Source organism: Calliopsis andreniformis, chromosome 1 (genome assembly GCF_051401765.1).
Source record: "Calliopsis andreniformis isolate RMS-2024a chromosome 1, iyCalAndr_principal, whole genome shotgun sequence".
Taxonomy (NCBI): domain Eukaryota; kingdom Metazoa; phylum Arthropoda; class Insecta; order Hymenoptera; family Andrenidae; genus Calliopsis; species Calliopsis andreniformis.
In genome coordinates this window covers 13,435,927-13,456,700 of record NC_135062.1, presented here as the reverse complement: position 1 = coordinate 13,456,700, position 20,774 = coordinate 13,435,927, and the positions used below count along the sequence as shown (strand labels likewise).

Genomic DNA, 20,774 nt, shown 5'->3' with positions numbered 1-20,774 from the left:
TCCCTTAAACAGCGTGCAACCAGTCCGCGGCGTCAGGGCTCACTGTTTCGCACGTTCTGCAGCGGGCAACAGTATCTTTGTCGTCGCATCTCACGCCGCGATCTCATCAACCGCATAATGGGCAGACGTCGGACGAGCACGACGAGTTCATATTTGACTACCGAGCGAGCGTTGCCTCGACGTGGAAAGGCAATTCCCAAGAGCCGCGAACTAGGGAATGCCAGTGCCATTCTGGGCACAGGAAAAGGGAGGGACGGAGGGTGCTTAGCAGAGACATAGACGGAGTGAGAACTGAGGGAGGTTTGGAAGACAGATGCTAGAGTACTTGAAATATTCGAGGATTATGAATTTATGTGGAGATAAAAGTTACTTTTTTTTTCTAATTCTGAGAAGTATTTGAGTACTCGAAATAGATTAAATCATAATACAAGATGTATTACAGGAAAGGTGTCAGAAATTTTAATAAATAATCCTACAAGGTAAAATAGGACTGAAATCAGTAACTACAAATTGCGTTTAAGACTTCTTTTCAGAGTTATTAATTGTTGAGAAAAGAAATAAGATTCGGGTGAAAAGAGTCTGACTTGGAAGTTACTCTACTTATATCGATACGACTGAATTGGAGCTCTTTCTACTGATTTTTCTATGTCTGACTTGAGGCTTATTCTACTGATTTTTTTATGTCTGACTTGAGGCTTATTCTACTGGATTTTCTGGATCTAGCTCGGGACTTATTCTACTGATTTTCGTGGGTCTGACTCTGGGCTTATTCTACTGATATTTGTGGGTCTGACTTGAGGCTTATTCTACTGGATTTTCTGGATCTAGCTCGGGACTTATTCTACTGATTTTCGTGGGTCTGACTCTGGGCTTATTCTACTGATACTTGTGGGTCTGAGTGGTAATGTATTTTACTGATTTTTCTAGTTCTGATTCGAGGCTGACTACTGATTTTTATGAATCTCTCTCGTAGCTTATTCCACTGATTTTCCTATGTCTGACTCAGAGCTTATTCTACTGGTTTTTCTAGATCTGAAATGAAGCCTATACTACTGACATTTTTGTGTCTGTCTCCAGGCTTATTCTATTGTCTTTTCTGTGTTCGACTTGGGACTTATTCTACTGATTTTTCTAAGTCTGACTCGAAGCTTGTACTACTGACATTTTTGTGTCTGTCCTGAGGCGTATTCTATTGTCTTCTCTGTGTCTAGCTTAGGACTTACTCTCCTAACAACGTGTACTAGTCAAACCAGACACAGCAAAATCAGTAGAAAAACTCCGAAGTCAGACACACTTTTATGTAAGAGAATTATGACAGAGATCAACCTCTATAAAAAGAATAACTCACATCGTTTAATTATAAGCACATGTACCACTTCTGCGAAGTTCTCCACACCTGACTTCAATTTCAATTCCAATTTCAATTTCTTTCTCTGTTCAACTCGCGAAACTTGTTCACTCATTGCGATGAAAGTTCCACATTGGATAACGAGTATTGAGTCACGGAACAGCCTCGAAGGAAGAGGAAACATTTCAATTCAAGAAGGTTTGCGACGCAGCCTCATAAAACAGAGCGAAATGACTTGCATTATGTTGCATAATGAGGTATAGCTTCCTGGAATGCGTCGAACTGTAGAAAATACTGCTGCCTGTCCCGCGAGACTCATTTTCTTAAAGGCTTTAACGACTTTTCTTGCCAGTGAAAATGCGTCAAGCATCGCGGACGAACGTGTGCTAAATATTCGCGCTGGACTGACAGGTGCAAGTCAGAAGTCTTCGCCAGAAGAAATGAGGCTGCGTTTAAACGTTATTAAATCATCGTTACCCTATAATCAGAGCAAACTAATTTTTCCTTGATTACTACGTGTACTTCCTATATGATAGGGAGACCATTAAAAACGCCGATGAACTTTGAGCTAACTTTATAACAATGACGTCGAGAATTGTCTCAAAGTTTTTACTGACTACCTTATTTTATTAACACTGTCACTTCTGAAAATCAATTGAGCATTGGGCTAGCAAATATGAAGCCTATAAACTGATCCACGATATGTCTATGATTAACAATGCAATCTTATTCTGAATAAAAAATCTCAAAAATTAAATGAAATGAAAACTAGAATATTGGAAACTGTACCACTTAATGGCACTAGTAGTTGGATCGTTAGAGTTCAGCTGGGTTTGCTCTGAGATTGACCTAAATCACTCACTCTGGCAAGATGCTGAGGTGTCATGAGCTTAATAATAGTGAAATATTGCTAAAGTGTATAGAGTGTTAACAACACTCTAAAGACCATTGAACTGGTTTACAATATATTGAACTTAGATTGGCATGATTTCTTTGAGCACATTAACTTCGATCATTTTATAGCTGTATAAGCGTGAATAATAAACTTCTTGCTGTAATCTCGTCACGGAGAGAAGACTCGAGCTAGTTACAATTAACTCTGCTCTTAATGCTTTCACTCTTGTTCCATCTATGTGACTTTTCCATAGGAATATTATGCATATAAAAAGATAGTGTTGACGGAACAAAATTTACGAGAAAAAAAATCGTTCTGTCACTTCTAAGGTTATGGATTCTCGTAAACATTTTTCTGGTTTCAGTTTCCATACTTTCCCTCTATTTGAGAGGAAAATTAATCACATACCTAAGTGAATGTAATCGATTTGGATTATGCCAGCGAACTGAACAAAGTTGCCTTAACATCTCGTATTAACTGAATAATTTTCATGGCGCTAGCTCGCTCTAATAAATCTAATTATCACGATAGAACGATCGTCTCGGTTACTTCTTGTCCCATATGCAAACGAGTCACTCGGCTCGCTTGAATACATTTGAACGAGTGGCTGCTACCTTCTAGCCAAGCTGTTTCAATCTATCGAGTCAACAAGCTGGATAATTTACTGAACGTGACAGACTTAAGAAAGTAGATGCTGAAGTCTCCAACCAAACTTACAATACAGACATAAATTCATCGTCATTACTTGAGATTCAAGATTCTGAGTAGAGCTGAACGATGATTTGTGCGTGTCAAATCAAAATTCGTGATTACTAATTAGCATGTTACTTTTTCTCAACAGCCTCCGATTTACGAGAGGAAAGAAGACAAGCTTTATGAGAAATTAGATAATTTGTTGATTTTTTCAGTACGAGTAGCACCTTAAATTCACGTAAATTTGGAACTTTAAACGATCTTCAGTAAATCCTGGTTCTAATTAGCATTTTCACGAAATAAATTTCATCTGCGAATTTTGTTTAACCCTTTAGTGACTGCAGGCCTAAAAAGAGAAGAAGCTAATTTCTCGCCAAATATTTTTCAAATTCACATTATTCTTCAGAACCTGAGGAATTTTTCTGGGGATTAATTTTGCAGTGGATTTCAAGACAGAAGCCTCCCCTTTCTAACAACCCCTCAAAAATTAATCTACCATTTTGTTTCACCGATTTATAGCACTTCGAACGAAAAGTGTGACGAAACACTTCCTAGTCTCGCTCTAGCGTGTCCAAGAATTATCAGCAGCGATAACATACACTCTATTAGAACTGCACCCATGAGAGGGTATGAGGCTACCCTTTTCAGAGGAGCAGGCCTCTTCCACATGCTTGTCAAAGAAACTAATGCTCGATAACGCCAACAATACAGAGATATAGGGGTACAATTAGCCAGCTACTCCGTGTCCAATCTTCAATTACGATTGCACCATGGTTTCTCGTTTTTATCTAGACCCTCGCGCCGACCTTATCCGATGCTGCATCGGAACCTCGTCGCGGATGCACAATAGGCGACCGAGGTGCAGGAAGATCGCAGGAACGATGCTCCACAAAAAGAGTGATCGATCTCTCGAAGCCAGTTCGCTCTTGGGAAACACTTGAGTATCGAGGAAGAGGACCTAATATCGCAGCTTAATCTGCTGATTTTTCTGTGTCTGCTAGTAGCAAAAATTAGAAGAATTTTAGAGTGTTGATTATTGATAAGTTGATTTGAATTGCCTTAAAAGAATTTTTATGAATGTTAATAAATCTGTAAACTCTTTTTCCTCTCTAGCCAACTTTGAGCGATATTTATCTGAATTTTTGACAATCTACAAATATCCTTTTTCATTGTACATAAAAAGGGTTATTTACAAGTTAACATAAAATATAATAAAATAAGAAGGGACTACCTAATGAATAAATTTGACGATTTTCGTTTAATTCTGAAAATATTACTTTGAGAACAACTTCACGAGAAATTGAAATACTAAAAATTCTTAGTACCTACAAATTATATTAAACTTGTATTAAATACACTTATGTATAGTGTTTCAATTGAATAAAAGTGAATAGTAACGTGTTCCAGTGAGCATCCATCGCAATAAGATCGTTGAAACTTGAAACAGAAGTCGGTGTCCGAATGACCCATTTTTGACGCGAGGTCTTTGCACTTTCTCCTAATTAAAAACGTTCGTAAAACCTTCGCGTGACTGGGTCAACGAAAACCGAAAGCGTGACAGCTTTATGGGTAAGTAACGAACGTGCGTTAGCCTGTTCGTTAGATTCGTTGTTAAGATGGTTTATCACCTCAGAGTTCTTTGAGCCTGTCGGCTATGTACGAAATCCAAAACTGCATCATCTCTTTTTACGACACTTCTTCGTACGTTATAAATCTCGCTCTACAGTCTAACGCTATAATTTAGTGTATCCGACTTTACATTATCGCTGAATAGTGGTATTTTCTGGTCGAAGAAGATAAACAACATTCGTGAGCGACATATAAATCTTACTTTTTCGTGTAAGTAATAACTCGATGTAAATTAGCCTTTAACCAGGAGGACTGTACTTTTTGGCATGTACAAGATGAAATATTAATTTGAGATGACAGTAAAAAAGGGAAGGAAATATTTCTTCTGTTAAAGTGGGCTGTTAGCGTCGCGAGGAGGACAATTTTGAAGGATTATAAAATATCACAAGTGTTTCTTTAATTCTTCTTACCATTAGATTGAAATCAAAAGAATAATTTTTAATAAATATGATTGTAACTTTTCAACTGATCTTATAAAATACTCGATATAATTTTGGTATCTTAATTATATGTATTAACTCGTAACACAGATTTTATTTTAAATGGAAATTAAAAATATTTCAATTGCTCCTGTTATTTAGAAACCTACTATAAAGTAGATAAACTATCTTTTAATTTAATATGTTATTAAAGGGTATAAGAAATTGGTAATTTAATTAACTGAAGCCTTATGTAAATACCATTTATCACGTATAACGTACCACGTAATTACAGTCTAAGAAATTAACAGATGGATCCACCTGTATCATCGTACATCTCTTTTCTAAACGTAGATGCCATCAAGAGATACTCTAAAGGTGTGTTAAGGAAGCTCGTTAGAAGGTTTCGTCATTGTGACAATCAAGAGCGAGCATTAGTCATTATCCACTTCAAATGAAATGACACCCTCGTTATTCCATCCTTTTACATTATTATCTTATTATACTAACTGAATTACTATATAGTCACTATAAGGCAAGAAATATCTCTTCATTTCAAAAGTCTTCTAATTCGTTACCTCATACCTATAGACATAAAAAAGTAAGTAGAACAAGACTCTGGTCAGACACAGAAAACTCAATAAAACAAATTCCAAGTCAACCACGTCGTACACGAATTTTAGACACTTCCTGCAACAAATAATAACTCTGAAACAGAAATCCAACTGCAACTTCATTATTCTCAATTTTCCTCCCATTTCGACACACACGATTTCCTCTCGCAGCATTTCTGACACCAACTCTCGAACACCCTAGTAGGATCACCTCTACCCTCTAGTAGGATCACGAATTCCCAGAACGAAGAGGAACAAATAAACTTTTCCTCGCTATCATAACGATCCTCGCTGTTAAAGTATTCCTCGCTCCACAGCATACGCAACAATCTTACTCCTTTCAACACCTTCCACTCAACTCGCCTCTTTACACAGCCATTAGGAAGGTGTTCCCAGTGGCTGGTATCGCAACGATCAGACGGCAGTTTTCCAAACGGTTTAAAAGTCGCCGAGTGAAGGACGCGGCGCGTGTCGTTGCGTCTTATCAATTTCCCCAGCAGACGCGACCCCAAACCCACGCAGCTCCTTGCAAACGATGCAACGAAGCCGAGCGTGCACAGAGTGGGAGAAGCGCACCAGTCAAACTGGTATCATTGTTCCAGGCGAATGCTACGCACACATGCGCGCATGCAAGTGGATGCAACGCGCGACTGTGCGTTGCTCAATATTTGAAGAGGAAAGGATGCTAGTTCGTTTCGAACTGAATCATAGAGTTTGGTAGTAAGGGTTAGAGTTTGGGGGATGTTAGAGACTACGAGAGTGAGATGATTGAAGAAGTACAAGTCCAAAATTAATTTTTCTCAGATAATGGATAATTTTAAAACTGTGTTTGGATCCTGGAGACAATATGTATTAAGTCATAAGGAAAGCAAGTGAGTATGATGTATACTAGTGTGCATAAGAATTTGGACTCATTGGTATTGTAAGAAATGTATGAAGCATATTAGGGGGCATTAAATATCGAAATGTGAAAAGAAGTATAGATCTAAAAGAGTGAAGAAGTTCCAAGAGCATCAGTCTGTAACTCTACACTCCATCCCGAAGTGGCTACAGATGTTTCAACCTCCTTAACCTTCCTTTAAGACCCATTTAACGCTCCTCGTACACCTAATCTCACAATCCCCAGATAAGTAGAATTTACAACGTGAACTTGCACCGTCATAATAATTCCAGGCACAGCCTCGGTTTAATTAAAACACGGCTCTGCCATTTAGTAATATTTTCCCTTCAATTCGCAGCACTGCCTCATTAGCGTGGCTCGCCGTGGAACGAATGGTTCCACAGGAAAGTTCAATGCGATACTGTTCTCACAGAAAAAGCATCCACGCTCTGCCACCAGGGAATTAAAAACATCGATGCATAACGAGCCTATAAACCAGTCCGCAATAAAGTGTTAAAGTTCACTTTAAATAAATGGACGCTAGTTAAAATATATTAGTACAAGTGTTGCAACACGAACGGAGGGAATAAATCACAGTAACTATTCACTTGTAATGGTCAGGGACTTAATAAAACGCATATGTAGGATATACACATTTCCGTCACGAATACAGCATAGTCGAGGGTTCGTTCGAGATCTGGGATCGAGTTATCGGGATTGAAATTCATCGTTAGGGGCAGGTGATTCGTTATTCACGAACACCTATTTTTCTTGCGCCTCTGGAAATCGATAGTCACTCGAGTACAAGAATGTAAATCTGATTGAAATTTATCTGGATTTATGGTGCTTATTAATTTATCCTTCTTTTTTTAATTTTGCTTTGCTAATTAAGGGGAGCATTATGGTAAGTATCTGAACAGATGATTAATATTAAGTTAGCGTATATTAAGTGCTGTGTCTAAATTCCATTTTTCTTTCTCTTAAAGTCAGGAGTGACCCATTAAGATCTCCATTTCGTATTTAAATAAGTTTCGATTGAGAGGACCCTAGAAATTAAGGACATTTCAATTTCGGCACTTTTGACAGAAAGACGAGGCTAACTCTCTTTCATTGGCTACTGGGCTATAAATTCTTATCGGTTGGAAAACGACACGATCGACGAAGCAACAGATGTGTTTTACACGCATCTATATTCCACGTCGAATGTTCTTAAAATAGTAAAAAGTTTATAGACTCCTGATCCTCTGACATTAATGTCTTCGTTTTATATTTCAAGATGAAAAGAAGTTCACCGACAAAAGGTACGGAGAGTACTCGCAAGCATTAAAGTCTCTATCGCTTCCGCTTCCTCTTTTAAAAATCGAAAAAGATCGAAAAAGAACATCGAGAGAATTAAATTCGAATTATAGAGCAAAATTTATTGGACGACTTGAAAGGTCTGATCGTTAAACAGTAATAAAATGGAGTCCATTTGAAGTTTCAAACAATTTTATACCAACTTTTCTATAAGAACGTGTAATCAGATAACATATTTCTAATTGATATTACAATCAATAGGACTGTACGTCCTATGAAATACAATACATTATATAGGCATTAAAAGATAAAAAAAATACGAAGAAATAAGAACAAAAACTTCATACCACACAACAATTTTACTGCCTTCACGCGTATCGACAATAAAACAAAGAAGTTCCAAGCAGAACTGGATATGCATATTCAAACCAGAATATATAATAGACTAAATAATTTAATTTTTTTTAGTCTTTAAACACTAATGACTCAGCACAGTGTAAACACACTGGCAACACATAATATTCAAGATTCCTTACACTGCCAATACCTCACATAACGACACACTTAATAGCCAATTGTTAGGTTCTTAACCAATGTCGCAATAAAACCTAAACTAAGTGTATCCAACCCTCGTCAATAGAATCATCGAAGACACAATCGAATCATTGCCTTCCACGAGAATTAAAAAATTTAAAAACCAGGCTATTCACTGCAATCGAGGCTGCGTCGTAAATCTCCGATTTCGACACGATCGCTAAACCATCGAGGCCTATTATATCATACGCGTAGCTCGAAAGTGAAAGCCTGTCAGGCTCATAACCACAAACATTTTCACCTTTTGCCAATCTTCGCGTGTTATCAGACCCTCAGACAGAAAAAGGTGACTGTGAAATGTGAAACAATATATCAACGACCACGTGATTAGTTAATAACATACTGCTAGTTATAAATGATCGGCTACGTGGTTGGTAATTAGACCTTAGATCGCGGCTTTCGCGATAGACACACGCCAAAGAAGAAAAACGCGAGGTGTTTCTCTAGATAACCCTCTTCAGTGCTTATCCGCAGGTAAGTCGCGTTCCCACATGTGTTGCTAGTGGTCAGAATTGGAAATTCTCAGAGGAGACTGTTTTCAAAAAAATTGTGAGAGAGAAAATTTTGGGCAAAAATTGGTCAAATTTGACTGACGATAACTTCGCGAAAAATCATCGAAAAAGTACGATCTTTTTTTTAAATTAAAGCCTGAAATCTTCACTTTAAGATACTGTGTGTCGATTTTTAAGATTAGTGGACTCTTATCACTGTAACCCTTTAAATCTGATGGCATGTTTGTCCTACTAAAAATTGCGAAGTTTGACATACTGCATGGACTTACTAAAATTTTTTTCAGGAATGTCGTTCACAGTAGCATAAAGTTCGATCTTTCCCCTTTAATTTAAAAAAAGAATCAAGTCGCTATGATTTTTTTTCGCAAAGTTACAGCACTTCAAAGTAATCCCTGCATTATTCTTGGATGTTGGCACTACCCGATGTGAGACAAAAATGCAGGGATTACTTTAAAGTCCTGTAACTCAGCGAAAAAAAATCGTAGCGACTTGATTCTTTTTTCAAATTAAAGGAGAAGGTTCCAATTTTATGTTTCCGTGAAGGGCATCTTCGAAAAAAATTTTTCCAAGCCTGAGCTTCCCGTCAAAGTTGGCAATTTTCAATACAGCAAATTGCATATAGTTCGAAAAAATTCAGGGTCCCGCTAGAATTTTTTTCGGGGATATCGTTTACAGTGGCATACAGTTCGAACCTTCCCCTTTAATTTAAAAAAAGAATCAGGTCGGTACGATTTTTTTTCGCAAAGTTACAGCACTTCAAAGTAATCCCTGCATTATTCTTGGATGTTGGCACTACCCGATGTGAGGCAAAAATGCAGGGATTACTTTAAAGTCCTGTAACTCAGTGAAAAAAAATCGCAGCGACTTGATTCTTTTTCTAAATTAAAGGAGAAGGTTCCAATTTTATGCTCCCGTAAAGGGCATCATCGAAAAAAATTTTTTCAAGCCTGAGCTTCCCGTCAAAGTTGGCAATTTTCAATACAGCAAATTGCATATAGTTCGAAAAAATTCAGGGTCCCGCTAGAATTTTTTTCGGGAATATCGTTTACAGTGGCATACAGTACGAACCTTCCCCTTTAATTTAAAAAAAGAATCAAGTTGCTACAATTTTTTTTCGCAAAGTTACAGCACTTTAAAGTGAACCTTGCACTTTTGTCATGATTAACACTACCCAATGGGTTGCAAAAGTGCAAGGGTTAATTTAAAGTGCTGTAACTTTGCGAAAAAAAATCATAGCGATTTCATCTTTTTTTTAAATTGAAGGGAAGGAATTGAACTTTAGGCTACTGTGAACGAAATTACCGAAAAAAATTTTAGGAAGTCCCTGTACCCTATCACACTTTATAATTTTCAGCAGGACAAACATACCTTCAGATTTAAGAAGTTACAATGACAGAAATGCTTTAAAGTTAAAATCTAGATAAAGTATCTTGAAGTAAAGATGTCAAGCTTCAATTTAAAAAAAAGACCATGATCCTGCAATAATTTTTCACCGAGTTATCGTCAATCGAAGTTGGCCACTTTTCGCCCAAAAAACAGTAACTTCGCAAAATGTTAAAATCATTCCTTTGTCCTTAATATCAAACTTTTCTACCAAAAATTCTTTCTTATTTGTAGTGTCTGCAAAAATACTTATACTTATGTATTGTATATGTGGGAGCGTGGCTTTAGTTTGCCCCTCTAGTCAAGTAGTATATAGCTACTAGCCTACCACCACGCGCTTCCTTGATTATTCGTCTTATCTCTGTTGTGTAATTACGGAGAAAGTATCAGAAGATGGGTTCTGCCCGTTTTATTACCAACGAAAGAGCAAGTTTCATCTCCATGGATTTAAACCTTAGCTAGATTGCACAACCTGCTGCACGACAATTTTATGAAGTGTTAGATGGATGACGATACCATGAAGTTAATGCGAGAAAATATGATTTTCTATGAAGGTGCTACAACCTCTTTGTCTGTACGACAGAAAGTGGGTAGAATAAATCATCAGTAAGTAGGTAAGGTGAATAGAATAATTGTTTAATTATTTTTTTAGTAATTCTTAGCACAGAGGTAATCTTCTATGATTAACGAGATATTTTTCAAATACTAGAAGCTATGAAGCACTGTAGTCAGCTGGCATAATAAAAAGGAATCTAGTTAGCTGACAGTTTTTGCTTCGGTGAGATTAAACAGAAGCCAGCGAAATATTGCTAGCCAGCGAGAAATCATGGCTGAAAATATGGGACAGCAGTCACGTCGTTTACTAAATTAAATCCCACTCGACTCGAAAAAACATGTTAAGTCTCGTGTCACATTCTTTTTAGTCCCTTTTTCAGACCTTAGGGACCCTAGGGTAGGCGCATCAATCTGCAAGGAATTTTACCTGTTCCAAGATCTCTAATACTTGCTTACCCCTTTCACTATGGCGTTGAACACAATGTCTGATTGTACAGCAATATATCTTCAATGAAATATTAATGACTAAACCTTTACTATACATATTAAATCCCGAAAACCTGGCGCCCATAATCTTTAGGTCCAAAATATGCCACTTCATTTATGGAATTTTTTTTCCTGCTTAAGTAGGCTTGTTAATTATACAAATGGTCTAAGTGAAGAATCTAAAGTTGAATTTATCACTTATTTGACAATGTAAATTCAAGCAACACCAAATGAGTGGCAAATTCAATTTTTTTAGAGCTTTCAGAGACCACTTCCATAATTATCGACACAATCTTTTAAATACTATATATATATATAAGTTGCATATCTGTCATTAAATATGTATCTATATGCAATAAATTGTCGACTCTGTATCAATGTTTCATTCTCATAAGAAATTCCTCAACTCTATTAATTCGTTAAAGATCAGGCTCCTCTTTGGCCCCCAAGAATTCCGACACAATTTCACTCACCCAACTCTGAATGCTTCGAGTCAGCTACAGTGTTAAAAACTTTCCAAGGACACGCGACGATTGCCTCAGAGTCTAAGGAAGTTCGAAAAGGGCCTGACAGAAGCATCTCGACGGGTGAAATCCGGTTCGAAAAAGGAGCAATCGCAGAAGGGACGCCTATGCTCCTCTAAAAAGCTATTTTCAGGTCTCTCGTAATTATAGACCCTCTGACGTCGACTGGAATATAATGCATGTCGGAGGAACGTGTGCCAAATTCCTCTAGGCAGAATATCTGAAAAATGCACGACCCATGAAAGAGCGAGCATAAATCTTGTCTAGGAAGAAAACGAAGAGGAAAGAGATATTTAATGGGGGAGTTGAAGATTCGAAATAATAGGATAGAATGTCTGTCTAGAATATATACAAATAGGAAATTGTAACAATTCTGATGACTATGGATGACTATCAAGTATTATATTATCTTTGATAGGACTGTAATATTCTGGACTCGATTTTCACCTCCAGTAGGAATATTAGGATGGTTCAGAAGAATTATGAGAGCTGACCTAATGCAGGAAACATATACAATTTATTGGGTGATGTGAACGCGGGACTCGATCCTAGATGACATCAGCCTACACCTTTTTGGGGCCCCTAGTGGTCCTTTCTCCTATTATATCATGCGGTTAATGGCTGTTATAAATCGTGAGACGTTTTCTCTGTAACGATGCGCTTTAGCTATTGCGATCGTATCGTAATTGGTGTAGTAGATTTAAACTCCTAATGGAATTTTATTCCTTTTTATCTGATCACGGTGATTTAGATACGTTTCTATGAAAAGATTCTTGGCAGCATCCAGAGTAGCAGAGAAACAAGAAGATACATAAATATTTGCTTAAGATGAATATTTTTGAAAGAAAATTTCCTGCAAAAAATTTCTTGTATATTTTTGGCTTACTTTTACATGAAAAGTTATATTTCCCATAGATTGATACTATTGTGTCATACGCTATAGCTAAAGATAATTTACCATCAATTGGGAAAGCACTTTATGTATCTTCAATGTCTACAGTCTCGAGAACATGACCTTCACGAACAAATAAAATTTGAATTCTCATGCTTTTCGTATTTTATGCGCAAGAAATTGCTCTTGTTAGTTTATACCACAAATTACGCTCCATTTACTACGATTACAAAATCCTGCAATTTTTCGAGACCCGTCTCACATCAGGAGTCTAATTCCTCAAATTATACCTCCGCAAATTCTGCTGTAAATCACCTCGAGCGAGAAGAATCCATCGATTTAGAAAGCACCACGGATTCCTCTTGCATATCGAACGAAGTTACCAGCAGCCATGCGGCACGACTAAAAGTAAAACGAGAGCCGCGGTAAATCGTCGTAAATTTCGCGGTTGTAAATGCCATTCGAGCATTTCCTTTTATACTTTCCTCGGGTGCACCGAACTCGCTTGAATTGCACGTGGGTTTCTTGCAAAATTCCCTACCTGCAAATTCCTGTCCAAATTATCTCTAAACATCCCAGATATACCGTTCATAGCGAAATGAATGATATCTGAAGCTTGTAAAATTTTAATGCTTGTAAAAATTTAAGCGAACATCCCACTTATTTAGATTCATAAAATGTGTGGACGTTGTAAACATTAAATTCAGAAAAATTTATTTGCAGTTTACTGATGAAGCATGCAATTCTTTTTAGCAGGAATTCTTCATTGGTTACCGCTGAGAGCAATGTTTGATGTTAAGGTCTTGTGGTAATGTATTGCAATAATGTCTGACAGTCACTGATAAAATAAGTAGTAATAATATTTTCTGATAATGTTTTGTGATATTATTTTTTAATAATAGTCTTTGATAGACTCTAATCTGATGGTCCTTCCTCTGATAGTTGCCCCTCCCCCTGATGGTTGCCCCTCCCCCTTATGGTTGCCCCTCCCCCTTATGGTTGCACCTCCCCCTTATGGTTGCACCTCCCCCTTATGGTTACCCCTCCCCCTTATGGTTGCCCCTCCTCTTCATGCTTGCCCCTCCTCTTTGTGGTTGCACCTCCACCATATGGTTGCACCTCCACCTTATGGTTGCCCCTCCTTTTTATGGTTGCACCTCCCCCTTATGGTTGCTCCTCCTCCTTATGGTTGCATCTCCCCCTGATAGTTGCACCTCCCCCTGATAGTTGCACCTCCCCCTGATAGTTGCACCTCCCCCTGATAGTTGCACCTCCCCCTGATAGTTGCACCTCCCCTTGATAGTTGCTCCTCCCCCTGATAGTTGCTCCTCCCCCTGATAGTTGCTCCTCCCCCTGATAGTCGCACCTCCCCCTGATAATCTTCCCTCTGATAATCCTCTCTCTGATAGTCTTCCCTAGTAGTCATCTCCCATAATAATATCTCAAAGTAATCTAATCATTTCTTTTTTAGAATCTTCAACAATAAATCTCCCATAATTCCTGATGTAAATCCACAAGAAAAATTTGAAAAAAATTGTCTTTCGCGTTCTACATTTCTACAGTTCTACATTTTCTTCTCCATTTTATGTAGAAAAACTCCATGACTCACTTTCCCACAAAACAAAGAACTTGCTTCAGCTTCCTCTTTCCATAATTCTCGCAGCACACATGGCGGCGATTCGAAAAGGGCATAGATAGAGGCCGCTGCACATTTCTGCATCGGTCACCAATAAATATTGAACTTTCGTTTGTAGATACCAAGGCAGGGTTCTATGTAGCACACCACCAGATTACCTTATGCAGACAAAAGTTAAGCGGATACGCAAGTACCATTGATACTGCTCTCCCCATAAGAAAAGGCTCCGAGGAAGGACTGTTGCTGACTCGAGGTGAAAGATCCGTTCTTCAAGCATCTAATGAAGCTAATTAACCCTATTCTCCGCTATGTTGACTACTGGTCTATACCATTTACAGACACAAAGGAAATTATTCAATAACATTATTCATTTTTTGCCTGCAAGCTCTTGAAAAATTCTAATTCACCTTTTATAATAATCAGACAGAGAAGCTTTAGACCTCTTATCGACCAAGAAATTTAATTGACAACAATATCCTCCTCAAAAAAATTCTCGACTAGTACTTTACCTAAATAAAACCAAGGAGCCCAAAAACACAACTAAAAATCGTCCCCAATTGAATAATCCTTCCCCAATAATTATTGTCTCAAATTAACACTCCTTCCCCCGCAGGATAAATTTCCAATCTCAATCAGCCTCTGCCCACGAAGTCGTTCTTTCCCACTCGCCTAATCGCCATTCGTTCCCCAGGACGTCAGTGTACAAACACGCAGCAAGAAATAAATTTTCGCGTCCAAGGAAATATACAATATTCCCTCCTTATTAATCGCCGATACCCCGCAGCTAACTACGAACTTTTTCCCAGAAAATGGCTCGTAAAGCTGGCGCACACTGATACAGAGAAAAAAGAAGAAGGCGCCGTCAGAGTATACTCTGAGGCAAGAAGATATTCACGGGAATTTAGTACGAATATTCCGCGGCCACCAGCAGCGTGTATACCAACTCTAAATACAGGCACCTTGGTACCCCTTGCTGGCAGGATCTAGCCAAACGTGTTCTGCAACCATGGGGAGGAAGATTGGCCGTCAGTCATCGACCAATGGATGCATTGTGCCTGCACCAGACCCTAGCCGGATCTCCCTAAGCGATAGCCAAGATAATCCTCATCGCTTTTTCGATGTTTCAAATGAATCATTGTTTTCGCTCGTTAGAATATCAGATAAGCAGCCTTCCCTATCCATATGACCTAAGAGGACCCTAGCCTCTTGCTACTGGAATTCGATCGTGTCTTTGATAGGGCTCCCTGGGTTCGTATTTTCTTGGTCCATATGTCATGTAATCTTGAGTCTAAATGGATTGTTATAGTAAATGATGTCGATGAGAGTGACCGAGACAAGGAGGGTTCAATTCTCAAGACATTTGACTTGATATTGAGATTAGGAAGATCGGAGGAAGCTAACAGCTGAGGCTACAAATGAGGCAAATGAAAGAAAGAAATGCATCACAGTAGTTTTCACGAGTGACTAATATTCTGACTAATTTTCATTGGTATATTAGTGGTGCTAATTTATTTTGAAAAATTTCCTAGTTAGTTAATTACTATTGTGGAGTCTAATATCTCTGTTATTATTCAATTTTTTCTTCATTACTTTGAACTTCTAATGTTATTTACCTCGTCTAATCTTTTCAAAGAAACTCTTATCGAGGTGAGGACACAAAAAGTGCAGACCCCCTGATATAACGGTTTCAGAAACAGGGAAGATTAAGTTCTGATTCGATAAACGACTCGGGATTAGTTAATTATTCACAAGCTCGGGTGGGTTGTTCTCTGTGTCAGTCGCGCAATATATCAATGGCTAATGAATGGTACAGAGATAATTACTGTGTAATTATGGGTCTACGGAGTTGAGGAAGGAAGAGTTCTATATGTTTTGTTCGATACCTGCATCTGAGCTACGCGGGTAGCAGGATGAAGGTATTGCAAGTGGTAAAATTGATACATGCGCCATTGATAAAAATATCTTAAATAGCCATACGACCTATTGTACCTATACTACTCAGTATTATAGTTTGTATTAAAAAGAAGAATTCTATTGAAAAGGTCCTACCAAAAAAAAATCAGATCTGCAAAAGTATATAATTGACTCTAAATAGTCAAAATATTGCATCCAACTCGAGATTGCAAATTTTGAGTACCTGATTGCGTTCGTTCTTGCGTTTCCTTCAATACTACTAAGGAAGCATTAAAAGAAAATTCTATTAAAAATATCTTAGTATATAAAAATGAATAATCAGACCTGCAAAAGTATACAAATGACTAATAATAGTCAAGTAATAAATTTGAACTTTCTGAAGTACTGTATCCAATGTGAGATTGTAAATTTTTAGTACCTCGCTGCGTTCGTTCTTATATTTTCTGCAATAGTGCTAAGGAAGCATCGTAGGAATGAAATTTCCGGGAAGCGTAATTTGCGGAGCAATCGTCTTGCTGAAGAAATGCCAAAAGGAATGCTAGAAAAAAGTTTGTGAACATTACTTACGTTGTCTGCTGCATTGACGTCGACCTCTCGAAGAAGCAGAGTTTCGCAGACCTCGACGTGGCCAGCTGCAGCTGCCAATGACAGAGGGCCTCTACCATTCTGGAACAGAATTCAATTCTCGTCAGTTTTAGTCGCAAAAAAATAAATAATTCACTTATTATACGTACGATAAAACAGATATCAAGATATTACTTCGAAGAAAAAACGTGATATCCTGTTTCTCTAAAAACAGACTTTCATAAAAGTCCCAACATTTTCTTTAAACATCCTGTGTGCATTTACTAGATTTATAAATAAACGTGTCTATGCCCACATGTTTAATACTACGATTCATATTGCTCTGATAAAGCATCATTATCCACTAAGTATAAATCATTTTAATCAGGAAATAGGATAGAGCAAAACAGACGAACTTATTAAATGAAAAATATTGATAGAGGGAAATTAGAATCAGCGGTGAGTGAAACTTCGAAAGTGAATATACTCTGTGACAGTAAAACAAATGATAAATAAACGCTTGAATACAGTGAACCTTTTCCCGTGTCAGCTGTCTGCACGCATGCCGTGAAAGTGAGCGAAAAAGAGGGAAAGTGCGAATTTCACCAAGAAATTAAATTTCCCGAACTATTCACCGATCGGAGGTGAAGACTCGCGGCTCATCAGCCGTTCAATTAGCGACGTAATTAATAGCTACCCGCATTTCGGTTTGTAGCACACGCATTTCTCGTCTCGAATTAACTGCCGCGATCGAGCAGCCGACGCAGCCTTAATTAGCTGAACAGAGGTTCGAGCAACAACACTTTAATACCTGTTCGTGTTCAAGCGCAACCATAGCCTTATATCCTTGGATCCTAATCTGCCCCTGCTCTTGTTTTCGGGACTGATGCCACCGACTTCCATCTATATGCAGTATACTAATAGGATCGACGAGAAAAAACTAGAAAATGGATCAATGATCGCGAAATACGGCTCTGTGCTTTTAACTGAAGTTTAATAAGTGGGGAACAGAATTCAGTTTTTTTCAAAATTAAAAATTTTCTACACTCTGAGTTTTAGAAGTAAGAAGCCTCTACTTTTGCTCATTTATAAGCCCACATTAAATTTGTAACTAAAACAGTCTAAAATAGAATACAAAATAGAATGTAAAATAGAAATAAAAATAGAAATAAAGTAGAATATAAAATGGAAATAAAAAGAGTCTGAAATAAATTTAATTTCATAGTCACTCAGAAGCTTTCGTCAGTTCATTAAAAATTTGTTAGAATACTCGACTAAAAATATATAAAGTTTAATTTATAAAGGATAATTTAATATCTGAAATGATTTAATCAATTTTAAAATACTTATAAGTCTCGTGAGATTCTCAAAGGACTAAAGAAATATTGAATCAGGGAATGACAGTTTCATTAGTCGCAGTTGAAGAAGAAGATTTAAACGTGTACAACCTGAACATTTTTCATCTTCTGTTGAAGATATACATATGTTTTATGAATTTAATATATCGCAGTATGCATCATTTCGACACGTTCGCTATACATGCTTAGATTTCCCGCGAGGTTTTGCCTCGTTGCCTCGAGTAATAGAGCGAACTAACCCCGTGTGTTAATGAAGAAATATATCTCGTCTCTGTTGTATGATTACAGGAAGTGTAATGCATCAGTATAGTAAATAGTTACGAAGATAAATCGAGCGTAGAAAACTTATGAATAACACGAATTTCATGTGAACTAACATCAGAGTTCAATCAAATTGACTAGTTTAACTATTTCTCCGGAAATCGTTAAGCAAAACTTAATATAATAACTTCAATATAGTACAATAATTTCATCTTCAATCAAAAGTCTGCTGCTTCAATGATTAAAAGATAAAAAAAATTGCCGATTTTCGAGCTGCTGTGACTTTCTGAAAAAAGTCACACAGCAGTGAACCTAAGCTCGTTTTAAAGAGCAAAGCCTCTATTTTTTCACCATGAAAACGATAGTAATTCTTTCTCTGAAAATATTCCTAGGAGCCACAGAAGGTGTCTATAGAAGAGTCACAGTTTTCCCATCGTTTTCCTACACTGTCTTTCACACGTTTACTATGAAACTACCACTGCACCGTAAAAGCGTTCTCCATCACTGACTAACGCGCAGACGTAATAAAACAAATCGGTTCTTCAACTTCCCCAGCGGTGAAGAAAAAGTTACAGGGCGATTAATTTCATCATTGCAATTAAGGGAGAAGTAATTGTAATGAATGCAAGAGTAATCGGGCCGCGTTACCTCGCAGCTAGCATAGCCAACATTTTGACAAATGTCCACCTAACACGCTTATCTGCATTCCCAACCACCGCGACTGTCCCGACGAAGATGCAAATACGTGACGTAATTAATATACCACATTCCTGTGACCGATCCCCTATAATAACACCCTCATTCGATCAATCTGTGACTTCATTGACGCTAATTAAAACCGTGGCGAGCGATAATGACTTCCTTGCATGTGTATCGCCTTGATAGAAGCTTATCAAAACATACAAGAAATTTGTTTATCTTTTTTCACTTCTTTTTTATGTTACATGTGACTCAAATAACCGTATCCAGTTCTATATTTCAAATCAGATGACCTTGCTCATATTATATTTTTAAATAGCTTAATTCTTTGCACTTTTATGTTAAGTTTGATTGTGAATCGAAATACTAGAGAGTTCCAGAAAGAAAAAATGAGAATACAGAGGGTTAAAATAATCAGGACTTCTTGGGGAAAAATTGAAAATAAAATCTGGAGTGCAAAGGGTTGAAATACTAAGAAATTTCTGGATAGAAAATTGAAAAAAAAAATTGAACAGTGCAAAAGATTAATGCGTAAAATAATTGTTGGAGCGCTCATTTTTTACCTTCATTTCAAATAAAATTAGCCCAGGTCCGACAGTGCAGAATCCTGCCAGGAGGCCATTTACAAGGCAAAATGGGCCCAGCTGGAAGGCTCGTGTCGCCAGGGCGGAAACAATAGAACGGAAAGGGGACTCACCTCATCCGGCAGCGGTTTAATATCCTCGTCGAGGAGACGCGCAACCCGCGCGACGTCGCCACGTGCGGCCGCCTCGCGCAACTTTTCTGCCATTCCAGCCACGCATCTGCAAAAGAACAGGAAGAGTACGATCGTTAGCGGAATTCGCTGAAATCTCGTGCTTTTCTTGCATCCACAAATAGATTATTACGTCAGATACGGTCGTGTCTCGGCAATTTCTTACAAAATATGACGAGTTTAATGAAACCTTTCCAAGCAAATTTATTGGCATCACATCGAAGACCCCTGTTTTTTTCTGTCGTTTGAAAGGAATGCCCTTCTGGGCCCCGTTTTAAGTGCGAATTTTCCTTCGACGAGGAATCGATGGTTTCTCGGTTGAATATTTATCGACAGCGATTAAGGGTTCTTTTTGTTGGTTATTTTTCAAGGCTTCTTTTTTAGGTACGATATGAGTAATTCTCATATCAATGAATTTCATTTTCAGAAATTAAGCCAAGCGCTTGGATTTATTTTAAATTATGGATTTATGCAAGTTTCTTTTTCTGGTGAAGGGGAATTTCGTTATTTGTTAGTCTATCTTATTTTTTGCTTTTTTAGACTTGAATAAATCAGGTAAATATATAGTAATGTTAGTATATTCTTCATCTGCTGGAACAAAGACTCCTCTTATTTTATTAGTGGACCACTACTCCTCTTAGTAATGGACCATAAATTTAGAATTATATGTTATATCATTCTTACAGGAAATGAGTGCCCTATCAAGTCTCTTGTGTTTTAAATTTTCCACGCTATACACTAAAACTATTATCACTGCGGTTATAGTACCTACATGAAACTTTCATAAACAATCTTCTCTATATTCCTTTGCCTTTCTAATTTCTCTAAAATATAAAAATCGAACTGTTTCTACAATTTGTTTGCAGAC

The 20,774-nt window shown here is 37.6% G+C and overlaps 1 protein-coding gene across 1 annotated transcript in view; it reads right to left on the bottom strand.

The window, feature by feature from the left end:
• Dgo (ankyrin repeat domain containing protein 6 diego) overlaps nucleotides 1–20,774 on the bottom strand; it is a 116,211-nt gene that overhangs the window by 87,576 nt on the left and 7,861 nt on the right. Inside the window, exons 2-3 of the mRNA XM_076376636.1 lie at nucleotides 19,850–19,955; nucleotides 16,838–16,936 (exon numbers count right to left, since the gene is read on the bottom strand). Of these exons, the coding sequence (XP_076232751.1) occupies nucleotides 16,838–16,936; nucleotides 19,850–19,955 (205 nt within the window). The remainder of the gene's footprint in view (nucleotides 1–16,837; nucleotides 16,937–19,849; nucleotides 19,956–20,774) is intronic.